General features: G+C 35.8%; 1 protein-coding gene across 1 annotated transcript in view; it reads left to right on the plus strand.

Moving 5' to 3' along the window:
• FCHO2 (FCH and mu domain containing endocytic adaptor 2) overlaps window positions 1-12219 on the plus strand; it is a 120864-nt gene that overhangs the window by 12151 nt on the left and 96494 nt on the right. The window contains 1 exon segment of the mRNA XM_027040156.2: window positions 4422-4513. Coding sequence (XP_026895957.2) covers window positions 4422-4513 — 92 coding nt within the window.

Below are 12219 nucleotides of genomic sequence, written 5' to 3' on the forward strand. Positions count from 1 at the left end.
TTTTGGACTGTCATGGTAATTGTGTCTTGCTTTTTTCCATTGACAGTGTATCTGTCCGTTTTAAGAATTTTAAAAATCTGCAATTTTTTTTTTACTGTACTCTTTTAAAAAATACTGTATTTTATTGTAGGATATACTGTCATCTACTTAACCAGTTTTATATCTTTTAAGTTTTATTCATTTTGCCAGAGAGAGAGAGAGTGAGCATGCACGAGTGAGGAGAGGCAGAGAGAGAGGGAGAGAGACAATCCCAAGCAGGCTCTATGCTATCAGCACAGAGCCTGATGTGGGGCTTGATCTTGTGAACTGTGAGATCATGACCTGAGCCAAAGTCGAGAGTCGGACTCTTAGCTGACTGGGCCACCCAGGTGCCCCTATGTAACCAGTAATATTAATGGGTGTCTTTGAGTTTTTTCCATTTTTCACTATTATAAATAGTACTTCAGTAAATATTCTTCCACATGTATCTTTGTGTGTGTGTGTTTCTGTAGTACAGATTTCTAAAAGTGGGATTGCTGAATCAAAGGGCATGAATATTTACGGTTTTAGTAAAATATTGAAGATACGAAGACATCTTTAGACATAATTCTATTTGATAATAAAGGTCTGTTGTCAAATTATTTGTACATTCATGTATTTGTAGTCAAGGAAAAGCCAGTTCTGCTTGCTTAACAGATTTCGTTAAGAAAAAAAAATTTGTATTGAAAATGAGAAGAACATATCCACTTCAAGGTCTAAGGTGATAAAATGGATATGCAGTTCAGAAATACTTCTTATTTTACTTTTCTTTGAATTAGAGCCATCTACTGAAAACGTTGGTGACTAATATAAAATTTCAGAACCTGTGTGGAGGTACTTCTGGTTAAAAAAAATTGGGGTGATCTTAAATGGTGGCAGAATTACAATGAGTTACAATTATCTTTTTCAAGAGTGGTCTCTCCCTGTTTCACCAGAATTTTCAGTTTTGTGCAGGTGAAGACACTGAAGCCAAATGGGCCTAGACCTCAGCTCCAGGGGTCTTGTCTTCTGCTGTATTTTTTGACATATAAATGTCTATGTATTTAGTATTTATTTAGTCATCTGTTATCAAAGCTGTAAAGTAAGTTTTTGGCAAGGGACAATACAATTTGGGTTCTTTGTCAGACACGTTGAAAATTTTTTTTTTTTTTTTTTTTTTTAGAAAAAAGGTCTATTTGTATTTAAGTGTGTGTGTGGAGTGAGAGAGATCACCCTACACACTAGCGCCATTTGAAGTAGTAAAATTTTTGTTTAGTTTGTGCTAAAGTTCAGGAGTAATAAATATTTGTGTTAATAGGTTTGTGAAATTGTTAATGAATAGTGCCTGGAGTTAGACTCATGTTTTCTGACCTCAATAAATGAAAAATCCGAAAATAAGAAGAAATGACAAATGGATTTGTAATCATGTGTTTATGCATATTCATTATATGTGAATATATGTTTATATTTAGTTGTTAGTGCATTTTGAGGCAGGGTTCTTCTGTATCACATCCTTATTAGAATGAATTTTCCTTGTCTTTCCAAGTGAAGACCTGAGGGATGGAGTAGTTAGTACTGTTTCTTAAGGTATATTATTGATACTGTATTAATATTGTATTGCATATTAAATAGATTAATATTCATAATTTCCTCTATTAGGATTTTTAACTAGTAGGCTATTTGGATATCTGAAGTTCCCAAAAAAGAGCTTACTCTTTAAAGGACTTTTTGATTAAAACCCAAATTTCCAAATGTAATTTAACCTTTACTTGATTCCTAAATGTTTATAATACTATAACAGTGAGGGGTGCCTGGGTGGCGTAGTCAGTTATACATCCTTGGTGAAGTGACTTCTAGTTAAGTGACTCTTGGTTTTGGCTCAGGTCGTGGTCTCACAGTTCGTGGGTTTGAGCCCTGTGTCAGGCTGTGTGCTGGGATTCTGTCTCCCTTTCTCTCTGCCACTCTCTTACCTTTCTCTCCCTCAAAAATAAATAAATAAACATAAAAAAATACTGTTACAGTGAGGCAAAACGCTCAGGACCTTGTTGCCCCAGTTACTAGATGGTGTCCAGTTTCTTATCTCTTTTAAAAAAAAGTTTTGTTTTTTTTTTTTTTACCTTGTAATCCTGGTAGAGTATTTCTTTTTTTGTTTGTTTGTCTGTTTATTTATTTATTTTTAATATATGAAGTTTATTGTCAAATTGGTTTCCATACAACACCCAGTGCTCATCCCAAAAGATGCCCTCTTCAGTACCCATCAGCTACCCTCCCCTCCTTCCCACCTGCCATCAACCCTCAGTTCTCAGTTTTTAAGAGTCTCTTATGCTTTGGCTCTCTCCCAACTGGTAGAGTATTTCTAATAGTCTGTGTGTCTGTTTGAATAGCCTTTTACTCCTAATTCGCTTCTAATTTGAATATGATAATGAATATGCATAATGCATATTGGGAACCCAGGTAACCTGACTTGTTAGATTTATATGCAAATGATAAGTAGTAGATGTCTATTGAGAACTTTGGGGCATGAGAGCTTCAGACTTTTGATTTTATGGTTTTAGAATTTGTTTCATTTTGTTTTTAGAGTTCATGACTATATTTTGGAAGTTGGTAGATAGGTAATTATGTGTAATTTATGCATTCAAGTAATCAAATGAATCCCTTTGAGGATTCAGGTCCTTCATTATTTTGTCTGTAATTGTACTTACTAATCTGCATGATGATGTTATTTTTGCTTGCCATAAACTAGGGATAATGGTTATGTCAGAGAATATTCTTCTTATGGTTAGAATAAATTTGCATGAAAAACCCATGGAAAGTAAAAAGCCAAAGTTAGATAATAACTTTTTTCTTTATGTTAAACATAAAAAATTATAGAAACCAAATGGGTATCTTTGGATTCATTAAAGATATTGGTTTTATGTTATATTCTTACTTGTAAAAAGAATTTGATGTTCAAAATGTTGAGTATATTGTTTTTTATTTTTTTATAATTAATTTTTTTAATGTTTATTTTTGAGAGAGAGAGAGACAGAGTACAAGTGGGAGAAGGGCAGAAAGAGAGAGAGACAGTATCTGAAGCGGGTTCCAGGCTTCAAGCTGTCAGCACAGAGCCCGACCTGGGGCTCGAACTCACAGACCATATCATGACTTGAGCCAAAGTTGGACGCCTAACCAACTGAGCCACCCAGGCGTCCCGAGTGTATTGTTTATATTATCTCATTATAAATAGGACATTTTATTGTATATGTGGCAAAATAATACTTTCTGTATTAGTCTACAACTTTGGTAGGGATCATTTCAGTATAACAGGAATTCCAGTTTCCTGTTTTCAGTGAGCTGTAAAAAAATTAGGTTTCATATTGTGTAATTCTTGCTTACTGTATTGCTTTCTATTTCCAACAAATATAATCAGTTCTTTATTATTTTATTTTCACTGGAGCAAAATAAAAACTAATTGTAAAGAGAGTTGTTGAGCTAAGTTTATTGAGTCTTTTGTTTCATCTATAAAATTGGTATTTCTAATGTTTTCTTTGCTGTGACTTGCTAATTTAGCATTTATTGGATTAAATGGCAGTAAAGGTTTTCTAGGATTGTGTAGTGGTCTGGTTCTGCTAATTTCCCATTAGTAGAGGACTAGCCAATGAGTGTTACTACTCTTTTATTAAAATTTTAAAATTTCTCACCTCTCAAGTTGTTTAAGTTTACTGAAAGATTTACGTTAGTGATTATCAAGTATTCTGTGGTATTGAATGGTTATGTGATTAGTAATAGGCTATCTTGACCCAGAAGTCGTTTAGTTATTTATTTTTTAATTTTTAATTTTTAAAATTTATTCATTTTAGGGAGAGAGAGAGATTGTGAGCAGGGGACAGGGGCAGAGGGATAGAGAGAAGGAGAGAGAATCTCTGCACTCAGCACGGAGCCTAACCCAGGGCTCCATCCCACCTGAGCTGACATCGAATCAGGCACTCAACCAACTGGGCCACCAAGGTGTCCCAGGATTTAGTTGTTTTAAAACAGGGACTCTTTGTTACATAATCAGGAATCCCTTAGTGCGTATTAAGGGAATTGGGATTTGGTGATGTATTTAAAAAGATACATGGTTATCTTTTCTAAATTAGGCTGCATGTTATTTCTTAAAATTTCAGACTTAATTTCATTTAATATACTTTTTTGAGTGATTATACAATGTGTGCATGTGTGTTTAATGTGTGTATATGTATAATAAATTGTAAACTTCATCAAAGTGTAGAGTTTTCCTTTCATATAATTTGAAGTCATACAAGGAGCGGCAATGGTTCATTTAGGGAGAAATAGCTCACCTGAGCATTAGCATTGCATATTAGTTAATGGAGGGTTATTCGTAAGTCGTTTTGGTCATTTTGATCTTTTTTGTTTGTTAAACTAAAAATCTTTTTCGATTTCAGGGGGAAAAAAATAGTGGCTTTGATGTCCTTTACCATAATATGAAACATGGACAGATATCAACGAAAGAACTAGCAGATTTTGTGAGAGAAAGGTATGTATTTTTTTAGTAAGTCATTTAACAATTCATCAAATTAAATTTTAGAATAGAGATGGGAAAATTTTAGTTAGATTTGCATTAAAATAATCAAGTACACTTCTATAGTTATATTTTAAAGTAGTAGTTACCTGGCATCTACATGCTGAGGGCTAAATAGTGGCTCCAAATAATATTGCTACACTCCTGGTTTGCAAATCACTGCTTAAATATATATACCTGTTTCTCGTTGAAAGAGCTAGCAAGGTGGTACAATAGAAAAATTGAGAAATTTTGTGGGATAAAATATTATCATTTCTTTAAACAAACATGTCATTAAACATACTAAAATAAATTGAAAAATTTTCTGAATTTATAGTTTAATTATGTATTATTATAACTTTTAAAACATTTGTTTATTTATTTAGATTTTAAGTAGGCTCCATGCCCGACATGGGGCTTGAACTCATAACACTGAGAGATCAACAGTCCCATGCTCTACTTACTGAGCCAGCCAGGTGCTCCTGTAATTTTATTTTAAAAAAATATAAGTATATATTTTTCCATTCTGTAAATTTGTAAAATGTGATTTTCTTTAAGACTCTTAGAATATAATACTTTAAAAACTGTTACAATCAATGTATTTTGGTTTGATTAAAGCTATTTTGTGGCTAGGCCCAGTTTGTGATTTTTATACGAGCACGTGTTTTTGTTTTTTATTTTTTTATTTGAGAGAGAGAGTGCAAGCAGGGAGAGGGTCAGAGGGAGAGAGAGAATCTTAAGCGGGCTCCGTGCTTAGTATAGAGTCTGACATGGGTCTCAATCCCACGGGCCTGGGATCGTGACCTGCGCCGAAATCAATAGTCCGACGCTCAAGTGACAGAGTGACTCCAGCGCCCCTATATGAGCACATTTAAAATCTTTATCTTAGTAATATGGGGCTATTTTGCCATTATTTATTCATTTGTTTGTTTGTTTTTAAAGCTTTTATTTTTTAAGTAATCTCTACACCCAACATGGAGCTTGACCACACAACCCTGAGATCAAGAGTCACATGCTCCACCCACTGAGCCAGCCAGGTGCCCCAATATTTTGCCTTTTGATATAATACTCCATTCATTGGGGTTTCTGGCTGGCTCAGTGGATGGAGCATGTGACTCTCAGTCTCGGGGTTGTGCATTCAACCCCCACATCGGGTATAGAGGTTACTTAAAAAAATAAACAATACTCCATTTCTTCTTTCAGTAATATATATTCCATGCTTGCTGTGTGCCAGGCACTTGTCTGGATTCTGAGAATATAGGGGTAAAGACATAGCTTTTGCTGTCATAGAGTTTACCAACTGATAGGAATTGGGGAACAAACTATTTTATGTAAGACCAGTCCTCTTCTGGCTTTCACTTCTGTTTTGGAGGTAAGAGAGAATCTAGAAGCTCTAAGTGCTATGGATAAAACTGTCCTTCACTAGCTTCTGCAACATCACTGGCAGGAGTAAAGAAGAGGCCTCAGAATGCTGCATCTCCTGGCATGTCCTCTGGCCTTCCTTTTCCCCCAACATTTGCATCACTACTATAACTACTTTGAGACATTCAGGGCAGTTGTCATCAGGCCTTTTAGCCTATTTATGTCAGTTACCATAAGATGTCCAGAATCTACCATTTCTTGTCCAGAATCTAATCCCTTTATGATTCTTTGGGCAGTGAGACAACCAACCCTTCTTTCCACTAGTTCCCTACTTTAATGTTTTCTTCATAGCACTTAAAACCATGAGGTGTGTGATATTTTACTTATTTATTTGTCTCTCCCCTCTGGAATATAAATCCCACAAGGCACAAGGGCAGGGGTTTTGTTTTGTTTTGTTTTTTGTTTTTGCTTATTACTCCATCTCTTGAGCTTGGGAGAGTGCTTGGCTCTTAGTAGGCCCTAAGTAAGGATTTTTTGACAGAATAAATCTCTGACTTTACTGCCCTGATCCAAGCTGTCATTGTTGCCTGAACTGCAACAGTAGCTCCTTTTTTTTTTTTTTCTCCTCTTCTTTAAGTTTATTTATTTATTTTGAGAGGGAGCATGAGCAGGGGAAGAGCAGAGACAGAGAATCCCAAGCAGGCTTATGCTGTCAATACAGAGCCCAACGCAGGGCTCAATCTCACAAACTGTTGAGATCATGACCTGAGCCGAAATCAAGACTTGGGCGCTTAACTGACTGAGCCACCCAGGCGCCCCAACAGTAGCTCCTCTTTGATCTGTCTACATTCGTTCTTATTCCCCTGCACCTTATTCTTTGTACTGTAATTAGAGTGCTTTTTCTAAACTGCAATGAGGTTTGTTACCTTTCTGGTTTGAGTGATTTAGAAATCTTCCCATTACTCTTAAGGTAAGTCTGCCGACATCTTGGTCTGATCCCAAGCTACCTTTCAAGCTTTAGTTCATGCCAGAATCCTTATTCTTTCCTTTCCAGAGACTTTGGCCATTTATTGAAAGACGTCTTCCAGTCCAGGCTTTATACATGCTTATTCCTGTTTTTGCCTAATTAACACCTGTTCTTTAGAGCTGAGCAATGTGGTCACTTCTCCAGAGATGCTTTTCCTCATTTCCCTGACTAGGTCAGAAATACCTATTGTAGTATTTCTCAACATCATATATCTCTTTGCAGTATCTATAACATTTTATAATGATTCATTTTTTAATTTGTCTCTGTGTTTCCCTATAAAGGGAAAAGTATGTAGTATTCTTCTTTACCCTGGTGCCTAGTACAGAGCCTGGCATAATTAGATACTCATATTTCTTGAAGGAGTGAACGAGAAAGGAAGGAAGAAAAGATAGACACATAAACATATACTGTGCAGTATGGATTTTGCATACATTAGTTACCCCCTTTCACTATCAAAAGTTTCACTTCCATTTTAGAGATAAGAAAATCGGGGCCCAGAAAGTTTGATTTCCTAAGTCAATCATTCAGTTTCTCTCCTCCCCTCAGCCCCTCCTCCCTACTGGTTTGCTCCCTTCTTCCCTCTTGTATTCCTCTTTGCTCCTTTCTTCCTTTCCTGTCTTCCTCCCTTACTACCCTCGTCCTTCCTCTCTTCTTTCCAACAGCTTTATTGGAGTATAATTGACATACAGTATGCTGCATATTTGAAGTGTATAGTTTGATAAATTTTGACATATACACATACTCATGAAACCCATCACCACAACCAAGGTAGTGAACATATTCATCATCTCCTTTGTAATTCCTTGCCCCTGTCTCTCCCCCTCATTGCTAAACACCCACTCATTTGCTTCTGACATTTAGGTTAGTTTGCCATTTCTAGAATTTTATATGAAAGTAATCATACAGGGTATAGTCTGTTATCGAGTACTTTCACTCAGTATAATTATGTTGAGATTGATCCATGTAGTTGCATTCATACCTTGCTACTGTTGAGTAGTACTCCATTTATAGATATCACAATTTATCCATTCATCTGTCAAAGGAAGTTGTACCTATCTTTTGAACTTTGTATTAATTATATCAGTTTAATCATATAGTAGTTATTTTGTCTTCTGTTCACTCAGCATGTTTATGAGATTAATTTGTACTGAGTTTAGTTTAATTCATTTGCAATGCCATGTAGTATTAAATATGCCAAAATGTATCTACTACCATTGACAGAAATTTGGGATGTTTCCAGTTCTTTTTGCTATTACAAGTGATATTGCTTTGAATATTCTGGCACATGTGTCTTGGTATACATATACATATATTTATATTAAGTATATACTCTGGAATAGAATTGCCAGGTGATAGAGTAATGTGTATGTTTAACTGTAATAGGTAATGCCAAAGAATTTTCCCAGGTGGTTGTACTAGTTTACAACAGCAGCAGCCTTGTTTCAGAGTTCTAGTCATTCCATGTCCTCATCACCACTTGGTATTGCCAATCTTTTAATTTGAATCATTGGATAAGTAGTGGTAAAGGTATCCCCCACTTTTCAGAAGCTTGTGTTATGCCAGTTGGCTTTTATGAAAGACGTACGTTAGTACCTGTTTTTGCTAACCCAAGAAAAATTCGAAGAGGATTTTTGCTGTTACAAAAAATGGCAAAATGCGAACATAGCGTTCGGTGTTTGTTTTGCAGTGAGTCCTTCCTTCCATAAGGAAGGAGTGTGCACAGTGAGGGTGGCACTGCCAAGCTCCTTTCCCGGGACCTTTACTCAGCATCTCAGCATCAAGCTGCCATAGTGTTGAACTGTGTCTTTGAGCATCTGTACTTTATTTCAATTTATTTTGTGCATCTGTTAGCAAGATGTGTCCTACAGTATCAGAAAAGCCTAAGAGAGGTTATTTTTGGGGTCTGGGAAAACTCAAAATAATTTCCATATAAATTAATGGTAATTGTTTCTTTGCTTTATGCCATTTGGCTTATGAAACGTTTCCTCAGAAGGCTTTACTTTTGGATAGTGAGGGATACCTGTATCTTACTGTGGTTTTAAAATGCATTTCCCTGATGAATAATAAGCTTGGCATCCTTTCATATGTTCATTGGCCATTTGCATTTTCTTTGATGAAGTCCCTGTTCATGACTTGTATATCTTTTTAGTTTTCTCCCCCTTTTAAAAAATAAATTGAAGGAATTTTTATATATTTTGGGGGGGATGCAGTTTGTTGGTAAGGTGTTACAAATTTATATATAAATGCCCTTGATTTTTATATATTGATTTTGTGTCTAGTAACCTGGTAATTCTTGCTTATTCTGATAATTTATCTGTAGATTGTTTTGGATTTTCTATGTGTACAGTCGTCTTGTACAAATGACAGTTTTACATCTCCCTTTCCAATCCTTATACCTTTGTTTATTTTTCTTGACTTCTCATACTGGCTAATACTTGAGGTATAATGCTGAATAGAAATGGAAATGGCAGGTGTCCTTGTCTTATTATTCCCAGTCTCACATTTCACCCTTAAATATGATATATTTATTCTGTTTTTTTCTCTACTGTTAATCAGATTATAGGAATTTCCTTGTTTATATTGTTTTGTAAGGTTTTTCTTTCTTTTTTTTTTTTTAATTCTGCATGGATGTTGAATTTGGTCAGATACTTTTCCTGTATCCATTGATGCGGTATGTTTTTCTTCTTTCTTTCTTTCCCTCTCTTGTTAAAATCTGAATTACATTGAATTTTTTTTTAAGATTTTATTTTATTTTTAAATTTTTATTTATTTATTTTCTAGAGAGACAGAGATAGGGCGAGTAGGGAAGGTGCAGAGAGAGGGGGAGACAGAGAATCCTAAGCAGGCTCTGTGCTGCCAGTGTAGAGCTTTGCACAGGTCTTGAATTCACAAAATTGTGAGATTGTGACCTGAGCCAAAACCAAGAGTCAGACGTTCAACCAATTGAACTACCCAGACACCCCTATTTTATTTTTTTAAAGTAATCTCTACACCCAGCATGGGACTCAAACTCACAATCCCAACATTAAGAATTGCATGCTCTCCTGACCGAGCCACCCAGGCGCCCCACATTGAATTTTGAATGTTAGACTAACTTTTCATTCCTCATATAAACTCAACTAGGTGGAGATGTATTATCATTTTTGTATATTGGTGGTTCAGTTTGCTATTTTATTTAGGATTTTATCATCTATATTTGTGATTGAATTTGGCCTGAAAAATTCCCTTTATCTAACTATCTTTCTTAGGTTTTGGTATTAAGATTTGTTGGCCTTATAAAATGAGTTGGGGAGTATACATCTTTTTTTTTTTTTTTTCTGAAAAAAATATGTGGCAGGTTATGGTTTCTTCTTTATGTGTTTCATTAACTTTGCTGGTAGACCCACTGGGACTTGAAATCACCTTTATAGGAAGGTTTCAATTACATATGTAATTTCTTGAATAGTTACAGGACTCTTTGGATATTCTAGTTCTTCTGTGAGTTTGATAAGTTATATTTTTAAGGAACTTTTTTCATTTATGCTTTCAAATTTATAGGCAAAAACTTATCCTTTTTTTTTTTTTATGTTTATTTACTTTTGAGAGAAAGAGAGAGAGACAGAGGTATGAGCAGGGGAGGGGCAGAGAGAGAGGGAGACACAGAATCCAAAGCAGGCTCTAGGCTCTGAGCTGTCAGCACAGAGCCTGACGTGGGGCTGGAACTCATAAACTGCAAGATCATGACCTGAGTTGATGTTGGATGCTTAACTGTGACTGAGCCACCCAGGTGCCCCAAAACCTTATTCTTAATATCCTTTTACGAACTGTTTTATTTTTGTTTTTTTAAAAAATGCTTATTTATTTCGAGAAAGAGCATGAGCAAGGGACGGACAGAGAGAGAGGGAGAGGGAGAATCCCAAACAGGTTCCATGCTTTCATCACAGAGCCTGCTGTGGGGCTTGATTTCATGAACTGTGAGATCATGACTTGAGCAGAATTCAAGAGTTGGCCACTTAACTAACTGAGCCAGCCAGGCCCCCTGTTTTGTAAACCTTTTAAATATCTGATGGATCTGTACTAGATGTCCCCTTTTCATTCCTGACATCAGTTATTTGTACCTTCTCTGGATTTTATCAGTCTCCTTTGTCACTTGTTGGTTTTAAAAGTTTTTATAAAGAAGCAACTATTTTGTTGATCCTTTTTGAATATTTGTTTTTTATTTCATTAACTTTGTGTTCCTTATCTCTTTTGACTTGGTATTCAGTTTGCTGTTCTTTTTCTAACTTTGACATAGATGTGTGACTTAATGATTTTCAACCATTTTTACTTTTTTTAAGATAATTTTTTAAATGTCTATTCCTGAGAGAGAGACAGACAGACAGACAGAGACAGAGCATGAGCCAGGGAGGGGCAGAGAGAGAGAGGGAGATACAGAATCTGAAGCAGGCTCCAGGCTCTCAGCTGTCAGCACAGAGCCTGTCGTGGGGCTCAAACTCACGAACAGCGAGTTCATGACCTGAGCCGATTTGGACGCTTAACTGAGTGAGCCACCCAGGTGCCCCAAGATTTAATTTTTTTAGATAATCTCTTCACTTAATGTGGGGCTTAGACTCCAAACCCCGAGATCAAGACTCCCATGCTCCACTGACTGAGCCAGCCAGGTGCCCCAACCTTTTTTCATTTCTGATATAGTCATTTAAATCTGTAAATTTCCCTGAAGCATTGCTTTGTTATGCTTCACGAGTTTTGAGTAATAGGATTTTCATTATATTTAATTTAAAGATATTTTAAAGATTAAAGAATTTAAAGATAATGTGCTTTCTTCGTTGCCTCCCTGGGTTATTTAGAATATATAAATAAATATGTGATATATATATTTATATTGTTTGTTTTTGTTACTATTTTTGTTTTTGAGAGACAGCTTGAGCACTGGAGAGGGAAAGGGAGAGAGATTCTTAAGCAGGCTCCACACCCAGCATGGAGCCCAACATGGGTCTCAATCTCATGATCATGAAATCATTACCTCTGCTGAAATCAAGAGTCAGATTCTTAACTAACTGAGCCACCCAGGCACCACTAGAAGTATGTTTTTAAATTTCCAAATATGTGATGATTTTAAAGGTATAGTCTAGCTCATGCTTAATTACATGTGGTTAGAGAACATCCTTTGTATGATTTCAGCATTTGGGAATTTGTTCACACTTGGGTTATGGACCAGGATAGAGTTGGTATTGGTAAATATCTGCATATACCTGAAAAGACTGTATTTTGCATTTGTTGTCTATATGTATTTGTTAGGGTAAGTTTGTGCATT

The sequence above is a fragment of the Acinonyx jubatus genome, chromosome A1 (assembly GCF_027475565.1).
Source record: "Acinonyx jubatus isolate Ajub_Pintada_27869175 chromosome A1, VMU_Ajub_asm_v1.0, whole genome shotgun sequence".
Lineage (NCBI taxonomy): Eukaryota > Metazoa > Chordata > Mammalia > Carnivora > Felidae > Acinonyx > Acinonyx jubatus.